Source organism: Pristiophorus japonicus, chromosome 1 (genome assembly GCF_044704955.1).
Source record: "Pristiophorus japonicus isolate sPriJap1 chromosome 1, sPriJap1.hap1, whole genome shotgun sequence".
NCBI lineage: Eukaryota > Metazoa > Chordata > Chondrichthyes > Pristiophoridae > Pristiophorus > Pristiophorus japonicus.
The window spans coordinates 455,960,357-455,977,984 of record NC_091977.1 but is presented as its reverse complement, the minus strand read 5'-3'; the positions used below and the strand labels follow the sequence as shown (position 1 = coordinate 455,977,984).

Below are 17,628 nucleotides of genomic sequence, written 5' to 3'. Positions count from 1 at the left end.
TATCCATCCATAGTTCTTTGACCATATTTTGTCTATCCATTTACTAAACAATTCTTGCAACAATTTAGTTTAACTTTAGGCAGTGGTGTTATTGGAAATTTCTAGTTTAATCTTGCTTACATTTTGACTATTTTTTCCATGAAGTAGATAAACTCTTACCCACACACCTGCTCACAATTTAACAAACTATATAAATCATCAGAAAAATCTATTTCTAGTTTTGAGCCATGAAAGTTAATACTAATTTTGAAGGAATTTCTTTCTAAAACTGCCAATTACAAACATTTGAGACAATTTATGTTGTTTTTACAAAACTTGAGTAGTATGAATCGACTTTCCAGTATATAGCACAATATACTAATTACTCGGTACCAATGGCCAAGGTAATTTTTGTGCATTTTCACGGTAACATCAACTATTTCTTGTTTCCTGTTCAGTTACATTAAACAGTGCGTATGTTTTTCCAGTTTTCCTGACATGTTTCTGAAGTGATTTATTTTTACTGCCTAAATCATTTAAAGAGGCCTTGTCTCATTCAGGAATGTATCTGGCTACATTTCAAGCAAAGTCTTGACACACCTTGTTCTAACCCTTGTAGAAGTTTCTCCTCCATTTACGTGGATGGCGTCTCCATTCTGCTGAACTTCTGTGCAAAAGAATTTCAGTTAATGGATATACTTTTAACAGGCTCTAGAAAACTATTTTAATGTAATTGGTAGTAGAAATATATAATATGTTTATTGTACTAGCCATCAAGCTATGCATGACATTTACTCACTGGTTGTTGATGCAGTGCCATTAGGCACAGATTCCTGATCCACCGTCAAACCATCGAGGAAAATAGTCAGGTCACCAGTTTGTACTACCCCATTCTTAGTTTCCAATGTGAGTTTCAATACTTCTTTAACATTCTCCACTATTGAAAAACAAAGTGGGGATATTACAATAACATTTTGGTTGTTTATAAATCTACAGCAACAATAACTTAACTGTGTTGTAGAAAACTATGATGTTACAATGCACATTCAAGAGGGAACAGCTAAATTCTAGATTCTAGTTAGAAATAATCATAAAACAATGACAAACCAAGTTATTACTCCTGACAATAACCTGCATATACTTTTAACATGGGAAAATACCCTAAGGCACTTCAAAGAGAAGAGCCAAAGAAGGAGACATTAGGAGGGGTGACCAAAGGTCAAAGAGGTGGGTTTTAAGGAAAGTCTTAAAGGACTAAAAAGAGGTGGAGAGAGACAGAGATGTTTAGAAAGAATTTCTGAGTGGGGTATTAGGCAGCTCAAGGCATAACCGCCAATGAAGGGCCAATGAAGGAGAATGCAAAAGAGGCCAGAGTCAGAGGAACAGAGTTTGAAAAAGGAGGAATTGTAGCTGATGCTAGACTGCATGTTTCCCAAACAAGCTCAGCTTCTGGTGCTGACAGCACCTATGATACAAATAGTGTTCAATTTATTAGACCCGTATAATAAAGATTCACATTTATGCTCAGATATGATCACATGTACCACGATGAGGATAATGGGCTTATAGTCTCTGAAGTTTAGAAGAATGAGAGGTGATCTCCTTGAAACATATAAGATTCTGAGGGGGCATGGCAGGATAGATGGTAAGAGGTTATTTCCCCTGGCTGGAGAGTCCAGAACTGGGGGGGGCATAGTGTCAGGATAAGGGGTCGGCCATTTAAGACTGATATGAGGAAGAATTTCTTCACTCAAAGGGTTGTGAATTTTTGGAATTTTCTACCTCTGAGGGTGTAGATTCAAGGCTGAGAGAGAGAGATTTTTGGACTCTGGGGGAATCAAGGGATATGGGGATTGGCGAGAAAGTGGAGTTGAGGTCGAAGATCAGCCATGATCTTATTGAATAGCAGAGCAGGTTTGAGGGGCCATATGGCCTATTCCTGCTCCTATTGCTTATATTCTTCTGCTTACATTACGTCACAGCCAAGGGGGTAAGTGATTGGCTGGTGACTGGTGAGTAGTTTTTCTTTATCTTTTCTTTATCAGTAGGTAACCTTTATCATTGTTGTTGCCCAATTAGGTTAATCTAAGGGTTTAGGCATGGCAGGAGAGCTCGGACACATGTTATGCTCCTCCTGTACTATGTGCGAACTCAGAGACGCTTCCAGTGTCCCTGACGACTACGTGCGCGGGAAGTGTATCCGCCTGCAGATCCTTACGGACCGCATTGCGGCACTGGAGCTTGCGGGTGGATTCACTCTGGAGCATCCACAATGCTGAGAATAACGTGAATAGCACGTTTAGCGAGTTGGTCTTACCACAGGTAAAGGGTACACAGCCAGGTAGGGAATGGAAGACCAACAGGAAGAGCAGTGCAAGGAAGGTAGTGCAGGGGTCCCCTGCGCTCATTCCCCTGCAAAACAGATACATCGCTTTGGGTACTGTTGAAGGGCATGACTCATCAGGGGAGAGCAGCAGCAGCCAAGTTCATGGAACCGTGGCTGGCTCTGCTGCACAGGAGGGCAGGAAAAGGACTGGGAAAGCGATAGTGATAGGGGATTCAATTGTAAGGGGAATAGATAGGCATTTCTGCGGCCGCAACCGAGACTCCAAGGTGGTATGTTGCCTCCCTGGTGCAAGGGTCAAGGATGTCTCGGAGCGGGTGCAGGACATTCTGAAAAGGGAGGGTGAACAGCCAGTTATTATGGTGCATATAGGTACTAACGATAGGTAAAAAACGGGATGAGGTCCTACGAGACGAATTTAGGGAGCTAGGAGTTAAATTAAGAAGTAGGACCTCAAAAGTAGTAATCTCAGGATTGCTACCAGTGCTACATGCTAGTCAGAGTAGGAATCGCAGGATAGCTCAGATGAATACGTGGCTTGAGGAGTGGTGCAGAAGGGAGGGATTCAAATTCCTGGGACATTGGAACCGGTTCTGGGGGAGGTGGGACCAATACAAAGCGGATGGTCTGCACCTGGGCAGGACCGGAACCAATGTCCTCGGGGGAGTGTTTGCTAGTGCTGTTGGGGAGGATTTAAACTAATATGGCAGGGGGATGGGAACCTATGCAGGGAGACAGAAGCAAAAGACAGAAAGGAGAATAGTAAACGTGGAAGGCAGAGAAACCCAAGGCAAAAAACAAAATGGGCCACATTACAGCAAAATTCTAAAGGAGCAAAGTGTGTTTAAAAAGTGAAGCCTGAAGGCTCTGTGCCTCAATGCGAGGAGTATTCGGAATAAGGTGGACGAATTAACTGCGCAGATAGCAGTTAACGGATATGATATGATTGGCATCACGGAGACATGCCTCCAGGGTGACCAAGGCTGGGAACTCCCAACATCCAGGGGTATTCAGCATTTAGGAAGGATAGACAGAAAGGAAAAGGAGGCGGGGTGGCGTTGCTGGTTAAAGAGGAAATTAATGCAATTGTAAGGAAGGACATTAGCTTGGATGATGTGGAATCGGTATGGGTGAAGCCACGGAATACCAAAGGGCTGAAAACGCTAGTGGGAGTTGTGTACAGGCCACCAAATAGTAGCAGTGAGGTTGGGTACAGCATCAAACAAGAAATAAGGGATGTGTGCAATAAAGGTACAGCAGTTATCATGGGCGACCTTAATCTATATATTGATTTGGCTAACCTAACTGGTAGCAATGCAGTGGAGGAGGATTTCCTGGAGTGTATTAGGGATGGTTTTCTGGACCAATATGTCGAGGAACCAACCAGAGAGCTGGCCATCCTAGACTGGGTGATATGTAATGAGAAGGGACTAATTAGCAATCTTGTTGTGCGAGGCCCCTTGGGAAAGAGTGACCATAATATGGTAGAATTCTTTATTAAGATGGAGAGTGACAAAGTTAATTCAGAAACTAGGGTCCAGAACTTAAGGAAAGGTAACTTTGACGGTATGAGGCGGAATTGGCTAGATTAGACTGGCAAATGATACTTAAAGGGTTGACGGTGGATAGGCAATGGCAAACCTTTAAAGATCATATGGATGAATTTCAACAATTGTACATCGCTGTCTGGAGTAAAAATAAAACGGGGAAGGTGGCTCAACCATGGCTAACAAGGGAAATTAAGGATAGTGTTAAATCCAAGGAAAAGGCATATAAATTAGCCAGAAAAAGCAGCAAACCTGAGGACTGGGAGAAATTTAGAATTCAAAAGAGGTGGACAAAGGGTTTAATTAAGAGGAGGAAATTAGAGTACGAGAGGAAGCTTGCCGGGAACATAAAAACTGACTGCAAAAGCTTCTATAGTTATGTGAAGAAAAAAAGATTAGTGAAGACAAACATAGGACCCTTGCAGTCGGATTTGGATGAATTTATAATGGGGAACAAAGAAATGGCAGACCAATTGAACAAATACTTTGGTTCTGTCTTCACGAAGGAAGACATAAATAACCTTCCGGATGTACTAGGAGACCGAGGGTCTAGTGAGAAGGAGGAACTGAAGGATATCCTTATTAGGCAGGAAATTGCGTGAGGGAAATTGATGGGATTGAAGGCCGATAAATCTCCGGGGCCTGATAGTCCCAGAGTACTTAAGGTAGTGGCCCTAGAAATAGTGGATGCGTGGTGATCATTTTCCAACAGTCTATCGACTCTGGATCAGTTCCTATGGACTGGAGGGTAGCTAATGTAACACTACTTTTTAAAAAATGAGGGAGAGAGAAAACAGGTAATGATAGACCGGTTAGCCTGACATCAGTTGTGGGGAAAATGTTGGAATCAATCATTAAGATATGTGAGGAGGACGCTAAGAGGCTGCAGGGTGACTTGGACAGATTAGGTGAGTGGGCAAATACATGGCAGATGCAGAATAATGTGGATAAATGTGAGGTTATCCATTTTGGGGGTAAAAACACGAAGGCAGAATACTATTTGAATGGCGGCAGACTAGAAAAAGGGGAGGTGCAACGAGACCTGGGTGTCATGGTTCATCAGTCATTGAAAGTTGGCATGTAGGTACAGCAGGCGGTGAAGAAGGCAAATGGTATGTTGGCCTTCATAGCTAGGGGATTTGAATATAGGAGCAGGGAGGTCTTACTGCAGTTGTACAGGGCCTTAGTGAGGCCTCACCTGGAATATTGTGTTCAGTTTTGGTCTCCTAGTCTGAGGAAGGGCGTTCTTGCTATTGAGGGAATGCAGCGAAGGTTCACCAGACTGATTCCAGGGATGGCTGGGCTGTCATATGAGGAGCGACTGGATCAACTGGGCCTTTATTCACTGGCGTTTAGAAGGATGAGAGGGGATCTCATCGAAACATATAAGATTCTGACGGGACTGGACAAGTTAGATGCGGGAAGAATGTTCCCGATGTTGGGGAAGTCCAGAACCAGGGGACATAGTCTTAGGATAAGGGGTAGGCCACTTCGGACAGAGATGAGGAGAAACTTCTTCACTCAGAGAGTTGTTGACCTGTGGAATTCCCTGCCGCAGAGAAATGTTGATGCCAGTTCATTGGATATATTCAAGAGGGAGTTCGATATGGCCCTTACGGTTAAAGGGATCAAGGGGTATGGAGAGAAAGCAGGAAAGAAGGAATGATCAGCCATGATCTTATTGAATGGCGGTGCAGGCTCGAAGGGCCGAATGGCCTACTCCTGCACCTATTTTCTATGTTTCTATTAAGGATGAAATAGCAGCGCATTTGGAAAGCAGTGACAGGATCGGTCCAAGTCAGCATGGATTTATGAAAAGGAAATCATGCTTGACAAATCTTCTGGAATTCTTTGAGGATGTAACTAGTAGAGTGGACAAGGGAGAACCAGTGGATGTGGTGTATTTGGACTTTCAAAAGGCTTTTGACAAGGTCCCACACAAGAGACTGGTGTGCAAAATCAAAGCACATGGAATTGGGGGTAATGTACTGACATGGATAGAGAACTGGTTGGCAGACAGGAAGCAGAGTTGGGATAAACGGTTCCTTTTCAGAATGGCAGGCAGTGATTAGTGGAGTGCCGCAGGGCTCAGTGCTGGGACCCAGCTCTTTACAATATATATTAATGATCTAGAGGATGGAATTGAGTGTAATATCTCCAAGTTTGCAGATGACACTAAACTGAATGGCGGTGTGAGCTGTGAGGAGGACTCTCAGAGGCTGCAGTGTGACTTGGACAGGTTAGGCGAGTGGGCAAATGCATGGCAGATGGAGTATAATGTGGATAAATGTTGGGGGTAAAAACACGATGGCAGAATATTATCTGAATGGCGGCAGATTAGGAAAAGGGGAGGTGCAGCGAGACCTGGGTGTCATGGTTCATCAGTCATTGAAAGTTGGCATGCAGGTACAGTAGGCGGTGAAGAAGGCAAATGGTATGTTGGCCTTCATAGCTAGGGGATTTGAGTATAGGAGCAGGGAAGTCTTACTGCAGTTGTACAGGGCCTTGGTGAGGCCTCACCTGGAATATTGTGTTCAGTTTTGGTCTCCTAATCTGAGGAAGGACGTTCTTGCTATTGAGGGAGTGCAGCCAAGGTTCACCAGACTGATTCCAGGGATGGCTGGACTGACATATGAGGAGAGACTGGATCAACTGGGCCTTTATACACTGGAAGGATGAGAGGGGATCTCATAGAAATATATAAGATTTTGACGGGACTGGACAGTTTAGACGCGGGAAGAATGTTCCTGATGTTGGGGAAGTCCAGAACCGGGGACACAGGCTAAGGACAAGGGGCAGGCCATTTAGGACTGAGATGAGGAGAAACTTCTTCACTCAGAGTTGTTAACCTGTGGAATTCCCTGCCGCAGAGAGTTGTTGGTGCCAGTTCATTGGATATATTCAAGAGGGAGTTAGATATGGCCCTTACGGCTAAAGGGATCAAGGGGTATGGAGAGAAAGCAGGAAAGGGGTACTGAGGGAATGATCAACCATGATCTTATTGAATGCTGGTGCAGCCTCAAAGGGCCGAATGGCCTACTCCTGCACCTATTTTCTATGTTTCTAGGATTGCCTCCTACAATATCCCATGCTGTGGCAGGCAATCCTGCGAGGTAAATGGGTCTTAGTGGTGCATCAGAGTAAGGAGCTACTGTGGTGATGTTAATTGTAAAACTTACATTTTCTGTTGTGCAATTCCAAAGCTTGGCTGATGTCTAAAGTGGCTTTCCCTAGTAAAGCGTCAGATTTTATTGTATGATGGCTCCAGATTTTAAACTCCAATTTGGTGTGCGGTGTTACATTCCTGCATACAGAAAATAATTTGTTTGATTACTTATATGTTTGTGTGACACAATCAAGTGAAATAATAGAAGTTATATACTCAAGCATATCTTAATTCAGAAAGATCAAATGCATGCACTATGGCTGCATTAAACATTTTAAGGTAACAAATTAATGACTCCTGTAGTACACGAAAGGCGCTCTGTAGCTGGAAATTTTCTGACCTGACATTTTGACTATGAAGGTGTAGCTGCCAAAGACTGCTTAATGGGACAGTTCAAATCCTTTTGATCATTACAAATAAGTGGGGTTAAAAGTGGTCTTATTTTGATACTTGATAACCCAGAAATTAACTTTCTTCTACTCAATGGTATTCCATTTACTCCAAAAAACCAAAAAAGCCATACTAAAAACTAAGGGATCTGCGTAAGAGCTTAAAGCTTGGCGTGAGTAAGGAGCATTCGATGCATCAAGCTCACTTGATTGGCCATATATGATTATTCTATCATGACTTCCCCCAACCCAATCCTAGCCAGTACTGTAGTTTCCTGGGTTGGACAGTTGAGGATTGGCTGAACCCAGGTAAAGCCACAATCCCTGCTGTTTCTAACAAAGCTGCTTGGGGAAACACCCCTATGTTGCCTGCCAGTGAAGTCACTGAAACAGCTTAGCAGGAAGAAAAACTCAACTCAGTGCCAGCAAAAAAAAATTCCTCCTGGTTTTCTTCCCTTTTAGCATAATTTTTGTATTGTGCCTCAGCACAATTCCGAAAAATTCAATTTCACCAGCTGTGAAGCAATCCGCTGTGTAATTTTACAATAGGTTAGGAACATATCCTCAAGAAGGCATATATTAACATTTGTTATACATTGAAAATAATGTCATAGAAGGTTAATTATTCATTTTATAATTGTACTTACATTGTTAAGTGCTCATCCCATTTTGGATTGGAAGAACTATTTGATTTTGCAGATTTCTTTAGTTCTCCGTCTGCTGATAATTCCACATAGATTGCAGTTCCAAACCAATTCTTTCTTCTTTTTAATTTTGCAGAAGCAACTATTAAGTAAAATTGTGGTACAAATTTAAGTAAATGCATTTGGTAAATCTCTTACAACCCCAGTAGATGCAATAGAAGCTGTATTACACAAATCCTATTTGGACTGTAAAACACTGATCTGTATTACCAAATATTCAGCAATGAAAATGTATTTTTCTTAAAAACCTCACGCCACATTTAAATTCAAGGCTATAAACGGTTCCCCAATTCATCTTAAAATATATATTTTTGCAAAGCCACTATATTCACCCCGCAGACATTAATATCTTCTATTGCAATTTATGTTTAAATAATGATATACATGATTCAAAATTAATAAGATTTTTCTATTAATAGTAATGAATGTAAATATTTAGAGACATCATCAGTATTCTATTATCATTTAAAAAGAATCTGGATTAGCATTCTTCGACTTAAACATATTACGAACGTTCTGATAATCTCGCCTGACACAAGATAGCCAAATAAATGCAAGAACATAAGAATAGTCAAGAAGAAGAAAAGGCCTAAATCTCTCATCATGGTATTCAACTGTATTTTGACCACTAATAATTTTGCTAATAGTACCTTAATCGGCAGATTATTTCAATCATTTATCACTCTGGCTAAAACCGATTTTTACTGATTTCATTTGTTTACTTTTCATTAATTTAAAAGGCATGTCATCAGGTCCTACTTTTTTGTCTTACTTTGAATAATATTCTGGGTTTTGGGAAACCAATGTCTTCGGTCCCCGCCACAAGCTCCGTACCCAAACCATCAACTCCGTCCCTCTCTCTGGCAACTGTCTTGAGCCTGAACCAGACTGTTCACAATCTTGATGTCGTATTTGACCCTGACCCTGAAATGAGCTTCCAGCCATATATCCGTGCCCTCACTAAAACTGCTTTGTAACATCACCCGTCTTCGCCCCTGCCTCAGCTCATCTGCTGCTGAAGCCCTCGTCACCTCTAGACTAGACTATTCCAATGCACTCCTGACTAGCCTCAATTCTTCCACCCGCCATAAACTTAAGCTTCTCCAAAACTCTACTGCCCGTATCTTAATTTGCACCAACTCCCGTTCACCTACCACCCTGGGCTCGCTGACCTACACTGGCTCCCGGTTATGCAACGCCTCAATTTTAAAAATCTCATACTTTTTTTCAAATCCTTCCGTGGCCTCGCCCCTACCTATCTCTGTAACCTCCTCTAGCCTTACAACCCTCTAAGATAACTGCGCTCCTCAAATTCTGGCCTCTTGCCCATCCCCAATTTTAATCGCTCCACCATTGGTGGCCGTACCTTCAGTTGCCTAGGCCCTAAGCTCTGGAATTCTCTCCGTAAAGCTCTCTGCCTCTCTTTCTTCCTTTAAGACATTCCTTAAAACCTACCTCTTTCACCAAGTCTGCCCTAATATCTCCCTATATGGCCCGGTGTCAAATTTTGTTTTATAATGCTCTTGTGAAGCGCCTTGGGATGTTTTACTATGTTAAAGGCGCTACATAAATGCAAGTTTGTGTTGTTTTTCAGTTCCAGGTGCCACACTATAAAACAAGTGTGGTCTGACCAATGCATTGTGAAACCTTAGCACAACTTCAGTCAATTTGTATTCTACTATTCTAGGTATGTAACCTAATATTTCTATTAGTTTTTTATACATTGTATACACATTGAAAGTGATAAGCATACTATTACAGAGAGATCTATTTCCAATTCTCCTGCATTCATTTAATGGATTTTTTGGTCAAATTTTGTGTCTTATAATACTCCTGTGAAGTGCCTTGGGATGTTTTACTACATTAAAGGCGCTATATAAATATAAGTTGTTGCTGCTGTTGGATAATTTAGCAACACATGCTTCCTGTCAAAATCGGGTTCAGGAGTTAGAGACGATAGCTGATTGCACCCTGTGCTCGCTCCAGGATGGCTCCACGCTAGGATTAGAAACTTTCAAAGAGAACCCCTTAATTCCCTTCACTGTATAATCATGACCTATATTAAAATATTTTGCAACCTATTAGTCATACATGGGATCAGCCTGATTGCTCATCATACACAGGTGGCCGATGCATATAAATAATTTGGGCTAGACTTTCCACTAGGTGGCCAAGGCCCCAAAAAATGGGCCTTGTTCCAGCGATGTGGGACGTCTCAGCCAGGCCCATTGTTTTTTTTGCCATTTTCCACTCGGCCTTAGCACGGCGAAATCGAATGGGTGATGTGATTTTTTGGCATTCTCACAATTGCCTACCGAAAACGGAAGTCAAAGGAAAAAAAAGCTTCCCTAGCAACGCTATTCTGCGCATGTGTGGGATATATATTTTTTCTGGCTGACTGTCTTTCCCGCGTTTTTGGAGGTCAGGGGTCATCACACATGCTCAGAAGGCACAGGGAGGGTCAGAGAGAGAGAGAGAGAGTGGAGATCGAGAGAGAGGGGAAGACAGAGTTGCAGAGGAGAGAGAATTGTTTATTTTAGAAGGTTTTGGAGGTATAAAAGCTATATACATTTAACTACATTGTAAAAAATAGATTACTACTGTAACTTAATATAGTAAAATTTAATATCGTAAAATGTCATTGGAGGGTGACTCAGAAAGGAAAAGGGCAAAACCCTTCAGTGATGAGGCGAACGAGGCCCTGGTCAACGTGGTGCATGCCAGGTGGGACGACTTGACACGGGGTGGGCATGGGAAACCTCCACCCTGTGTCTACAGAAAAATATGGCAGGAGAGTCTGCATCCCACAAGGCGAGGATATCTGACCAGTGCTGGAAACGCTGGAATAGCTTGTTGGCAGCAGCAAGAGTAAGTTGTATTTTTTATTTCAAATGTTATATCTAATATTCTAATGATGATTGCAAATTTTGATTGGAACATTGAATTTCCTGCAGAGTTTAAGTTTGTCTTTCTTTATTGTATTCATTAATTAAGCCATGCTAACAGTAAGTTGCATTTTCCATTTCTAAAATATTTTACTGATGCATGCAAATTTTGAATCGAACATTGAATCTCCTGCATTGAACTCAAGTTTGTCATTCTTAAATGTTAATTACCAAGTCCATTAGCTTATGCCATGCCATGCTCTCTTCTCATTTGCAGAAGATATCTATCAACCGGGCAGAGCAGAGGAGGATGGGGTCGGCTCTGCTCAACTACAACCATTGTCAGAAATTGAGGAGCTTGTGGTCGCGCTAGTGGGACATGACAGCCATTTGGCCACCCCCATGGTCTGGCCGAACCCAGCCTTGAGTCTCGTGAGTAATGTGAACTGTGTAATGTGTCAAACAGTATTAAAAACATTTTTTAAATCTTAAATAAGTTCCGCATGTAATGTCCTGTAATTATAATGCAATATGCAATATACTTGTGATGTACTCTTGATATACTAATGATGTCATGGCAGGCCATGCAGTCATGCATGCATGCATGTGTGCAGCCCTTGTGCATAAGAAGCAGGGAATGTAGCCGTTACAGCTTTATGGGGTAGTGAAAAGTATTGATATGTAACGTCGCCTGGTAATGATCACCGTTATGTTCTAATAAGTTCTTTAAAAATGTAATTCATGTTTTTAAGGTCAACCTGAGAAGCTAGTGGCACTGCAGCCGTCCACTGCATCTTCAACAACCACCTCGGAGGAGGAACATCAACATTCAAATGAAGAGGAAGAAAACTTTCCTCACCTCTTGGAGGAGGACAAAGAGCAGGAGGAAAATGAAGCTGAATTATATCCAGAGCTGCTGGAATCGAGCATTGTTGTGCGGGGGGAAATGAACCTGCAGTCATCTTTATTGAGAATGGTGAGGCACCGGGACTAAGTGATGTGCAGCTGGTGACACCAAGGCGCAACATTTTGCACATGCCGATCCCACAGAGGTCGGGTCAGCGAGGTGAGCAATCGCCTACCTCAGACGGGCAGACTGAGTGCTCGATCTCCCTGTCCGGGAGATGGTCGCGACCTTATCCAGGGGTTCGAGGGGTTCTCCACGAAGTGTAGCCAGTTCAACACGAACTTCTCCAACTGGTCTTCCGTGCAAACTGGGTTAGCACAGCAGACCTTGGAGGCGATTCGGGAGCACACCGCCGCAACCAATGCCCTTCGGCATGCGTTGCTGGCTGGACATGACGCTGCACCCCAACGTGCCGTGTCGGCTCAGAGTGCGACCCCTAGCACTTCAGTGAATACAGAGGACACAGTTCCTCCTGACTCGGAAGAGGAGCCTCAGACTTCGGCTTCCACTCCGTCACCTCCACCACGGCAGGAAGTCTTGCTGTCGCACGCTGCACACCACGTTCCTATCGGTCTGCGGAGACCAAAACGGGCGGGTGGTGTAAAAACACGGGGTGGGAAAGGACCTGGAGGGAAACGTGGCCGCAGGTAGGAAGGGGGGGGGTTTGTTTGTAAAATTAATTGTTAATGTTTTTACAAATTTGTTCATTTGTTCATGGTTGTTTGAGCTGGGGGGGGGGGGGGGGAGGGGTGGGTTGGGGGAGGGCGGGGGGTGGGGGGGAGAGCGTCATTAAAAAAAATTCTTAAATTCGTTGTGTTAAATAAAAAAATTTATTGAGTTCAACAATTGTTGTGCCTTCTCTCCTTTTAAAGTTAAGCAGAACATTTAAACAATTATTCTGCATTATTTGAACGTTGTATTATTGTGACAAAAGTTTACTTAAGTTAAGCATTAATGTACATGCCAGGCCACTGCAAGCAAGACAGAAAGGTATCAACGCAAATGCAACTTTTGCTTAACTATAAATGGAAATGTAACTATCCACAATGAAAGGTCATGAAAAGCGTTCGTAAGTGAACTGCTAATGCAACAGCTTAGCAGCCGCATAACTGCCACTGAATACTGGTCTCGGTGGGGGGGGGGGGTTGGCACCGGGGCTAGATCGCCAGGCTGATTGCCCTCCCCTAGGTCTTCACCAGCCTCTTCTTCCGCCTCTTCCTCCTCGCCGGCTGGCTCTTCCAGGGCACAACGGACATGATTTTTGCAGCGCGACAGTTGCAGGAAAAATGCAGGGAACAGCGCCAGCCCTTATACATGGCCTTCTTCGACCTTACAAAGGCCTTTGATACTGTCAACCGCGAGGGTCTATGGAGCATCCTCCTCCGTTTCAGATGCCCCCAAAAGTACGTCACCATACTCCGTCTGCTCCACGACGACATGCAAGCCGTGATCCTTACCAACGGATCCATCACAGACCCAATTCATGTCTGGACCGGGGTCAAGCAGGACTGCGTCATCGCCCCAACCCTCTTCTCAATCTTCCTTGCTGCCATGCTCCACTTCACAGTTGATAAGCTCCCCGTTGGAGTGGAGCTAAACTACAGAACCAGTGGGAAGCTGTTCAACCTTTGCCGTCTTCAGGCCAGGTCCAAGACCACTCCAACCTCTGTCATCGAGCTACAGCACGAGGACGACGCCTGCGTGTGTGTACACACAGAGGCTGAACTCCAGGACACAGTCGATGTATTTACCGAGGCGTATGAAAGCATGGACCTTACGCTAAACATTAGTAAGACAAAGGTCCTACACCAGCCTGTCCTCGCCGCACAGCACTGCCCCCGAAATACGGCATGGCCCTGGACAACGTGGACCACTTCCCCTATCTCGGGAGCCTCCTATCAACAACAGCAGGCATTGATGATGAGATCCAACATCGCCTCCAGTGCGCCAGTGCAGCCTTCGGCCGCCTGAGGAAAAGAGTGTTTGAAGATCAGTCCCTCAAAACTGTCACCAAGCTCATGGTCTACAGGGCCGTAGTAATACCCGCCCTCCTGTATGGCTGAGACGTGGACCATGTACAGTAGACACCTCAAGTCGCTGGAGAAATACCACCAGCGATGTCTCCGCAAGATCCTGCAAATTCTCTGGAAGGACAGGCACACCAACATTAGCGTCCTCGTCCAGGCCAACATCCCCAGCATTGAAGCACTGACCACACTTGATCAGCTCCGCTGGGTAGGCCACATAGTTCGCATGCCAGACACGAGACTCCCAAAGCAAGCGCTCTACTCGGAACTCATCCACGGCAAACGAGCCAAAGGCGGGCAGAGGAAAGGTTACAAGGACACCCTCAAAGCCTTGCTGAAAAAGTGCGACATCCCCACTGACACTTGGGAGTCCTTGGCCATTGACCACCCTAAGTGGAGGAAGTGCATTCGGGAGGGTGCTGAGCTCCTCGAGTATCGTTGCCGAGAGCATGCAGAAATCAAGCGCAGGCAGTGGAAGGAGCATGCGGAAAACCAGGCTCCCTGCCCACCCTTTCCCTCAACGACTATCTGTCCCACCTCTGACAGAAACTGTGGTTCTCGTATTGGACTGTACAGCCATCTAAGAACTCATGCTAAGAGTGGGAGCAAGTCTTCCTCGATCCCGAGGGACTGCCTATGATGACTGGCTTTGGGGGTGGATGGGGGGGTGGCACCGGGGCTAGATCGCCAGGCTGATTGCCCTCCCTTCGGTCTTCACCAGCCTCTTCTTCCGCCTCTTCCTCCTCGCCGGCTGGCTCTTCCATCTCCCTTCCTTCTGGAGGTGGACCTGCAGCCCGATCTGGCATTACTTGTCCTCTCCTTATAGCTAGGTTATGCAGCATGCAACACACCACAATAAACTCAGCGACCTGGTCAGGGTGGTACTGTAGGCTGCCACCAGAATGGTCCAGGCATCTGAAGTGCTGCTTTAGGTCTCCAATTGTCTTTTCGACGCTATTTCGTGTCACTATGTGGCTTTCATTGTAACGCCTCTCTGCTTCAGTGACAGGACTACGTAGAGGGGTTATCAGCCAACTGGCAAGGCCATATCCCTTATCCCCCAGCATCCAACTGTGACTTTCTGGCTGATTGACAAACAGGTCAGGGATAGCACTCTCATGTAGGATGTGCGCAACATGGATGCTTCCAGGAAATGTAGCATTTACTGTCATAATTATTTGCTTGTGGTCGACAACAAGCTGCACATTTAGGGAGTGGAATCTCTTTCTGTTATGAAACACCTCGGCGTTCTTTAAGGGGGCTTTCAGGGTGATGTGTGTGTAGTCTATTGCTCCCTGCACCTAGAAACCCAAAGCCCTCCCAGTCTGTGCCTCCCTGGTCATAGGGAAGCTTATAAAGTCCATCCTGTGAGCGTAAAGGGCTTCAGTCACCTGTCGAATGCAGCAGTGTGTGGCGTGCTGAGAGATATGACAGATGTCGCCAGCTGAAACCTGAAAAGATCCCGAAGCGTGGAAGGCTGGGGCAGCAGTAACCTTCACCTCAACGGACAGTGCGGTTCTGATGATGCTGGAAGGCTGAAGATCCCCCTTGATGAGCTGGCAGATCTCATCGATGACTTCCTTCCGGAAGCATAGCCTCCTTAGACACGCGTTTTCTGTCAAGTTGAGGCAAAGATTGCGTTTCTTTGTATCTTCACCTCCTCTGTCCGCATTTCTCTGCCACCTCTTCGATTGATCCTTTCAGAAACCAACTTGTGAGCAATTACAAGTAATGGCGCAGAAAGCATAGGCCCCATCACTATCAATAATTATTTTCAATTGCTATAAATGAACTTAAGAACGTGAATCTATTAAACTACTCTATGTATTCCATAAAAAATGCCCAATCCACTGTAATACTACTGAGGATATTTAAAAATCTGAGCAGATCTATCTATGCAGGACACATAAATCACTCACAACCATCTAACATGTCTTTTTGGCTGTCACCCCCACTTCCTCCGATCTTCAAAATGGCGCCCGTGGTGCCCATTCCCTTCTGTAAGGCCTGGGAAAAGCAACTATTTCTCAGCGATGTTTTCGGCCTTACATCAGCTCGGCTTTGTGCCAGCGATGTGCCAAAAGTTGGGATGTACCTTGTGTGGGCGATCAGCTCGGCGAAGTAAGCCGAAACTGGAGGGCCTATTTTTCCGGCAATATTTCTGGCCTATTTTCCACTGTTTCCTCAAAATGGGTGCTAGAGGTCCATTTTGGGCGATAGATGGGCGATGTGAAGTGGAAAGAATAGCCCATAATGTTTTAAAAGCTATCAAATTTTAATGAAATGCCAATCATGTTAACATTATTTTGGTTTATTGAAAAGAGAAGCAAATATTAAGGTAATTATGTAAACATTAAAAGGCAAAATGTTAAAATTATCAGTAGAGTGTTGTTTTATTTAAAATGTAAAACATTCTTCAACATTAAATATAACATAATTATTATAAGGCCAGGGATATGGGGAAGGAGTGGGTGAGTGGGATTAACTGGATAGCTCTTCGAAAGTGCCGGTGCTGGGTCAATGGGCCGAGTGGCCTCCTTCTGTGCTGTGTACCATTCTATGATTTGATGATTCACTGACTGATTTATGTTTGTGGCTGTAAACCCACATAGATCAATTTTCTCGTAAATAGAGTTGAAAGTACGAAAATATGTCAGCATTTCCATTTCACCCTTCTCCATCATGAATTATTTTGTTTACTGAATCACATTGTTTAAGTCTGCATAGGTGTCTGTTCTCTATTTGGCATCCATTCACTGACTGTCTCCTTCCAATTGCTGTTACTGTACTCTGCATCAACAGACCATGGCCAAATCTATTGACAGTGTTGATGACGGATAGCGCTCGAAGTTTTGCTCAGCAATTCGAAAAATTGCAATTGACATCTGTTAATTCATGAAAACACTCAATGATAATGCCAAATTTGAGATAATCTCATGTTTGCTTAATCCAATAACATGCATTCGGAACAGTAATGCACTTTACCACATCGTGTCAATGTTGGAAAGCAATCAGATCCTCAGAGATTTTCTGTAGATAGCCTTCATACACTTTTTAATACCTTCACCCAACAGTTGGAGTTTAGATTTATGCTTGCACCTATTAATGTTTAATTTCAAAACTTTTGTTTAAGTGGAAGTTATCCTCAGTAGTACATTCCTATCAGTATTTGGGGGGTTATAGGGGATATCAACTTTAGTTTGGACACTGCTTGGAAGACAGCACTGGGCAGGGAATTACTTTGGTCTTTCTCCAATGACAGAAAGCCCCAATGTAGGTTAAACTTGAAGTATACAAGACAGGAATCAAAATAGTGCCCTGAAGCACTGGAGGCCTACCTAGCTCTGGTACCAAATTACAAAATCTACTATGGAGGGCTTATTGTTCCGATCTTACTCCAAGTGCATAATTTATTTGATGCCTACAATTTCCTGATCTGCACTCTTGGCAAGTGAGGCTCCATGCCAGCAGCATATATTTGGAACATTTATCCCGTGGTGTCCATCATCTCATAATTCCATGATGCATCACTCACTCAAGTGCACACTCACACACAGAATGTATCAGCAGGACCAGTGAAATTTTCATCTCAAAGCTCAGGTTCCACTCAGAACGGCAGGTTTATTTGGGAAAACTACTCAGGCTCCCTGCCCCTGCTACTCAGTTCACAATGACGCTCT

At 44.0% G+C, this 17,628-nt stretch overlaps 1 protein-coding gene across 5 annotated transcripts in view; it reads right to left on the bottom strand.

Moving 5' to 3' along the window:
• LOC139276100 (NEDD4-like E3 ubiquitin-protein ligase WWP1) overlaps positions 1 to 17,628 on the bottom strand; it is a 298,242-nt gene that overhangs the window by 127,559 nt on the left and 153,055 nt on the right. For 4 of the 5 annotated variants that reach the window (XM_070893584.1, XM_070893611.1, XM_070893619.1 and 1 more), the window contains exons 3-6: positions 8,073 to 8,211; positions 7,050 to 7,174; positions 779 to 916; positions 580 to 646 (exon numbers count right to left, since the gene is read on the bottom strand). In XM_070893584.1, coding sequence (XP_070749685.1) covers positions 580 to 646; positions 779 to 916; positions 7,050 to 7,174; positions 8,073 to 8,211 — 469 coding nt within the window. The remainder of the gene's footprint in view (positions 1 to 579; positions 647 to 778; positions 917 to 7,049; positions 7,175 to 8,072; positions 8,212 to 17,628) is intronic. The other variant, XM_070893601.1, reaches the window with a different exon arrangement.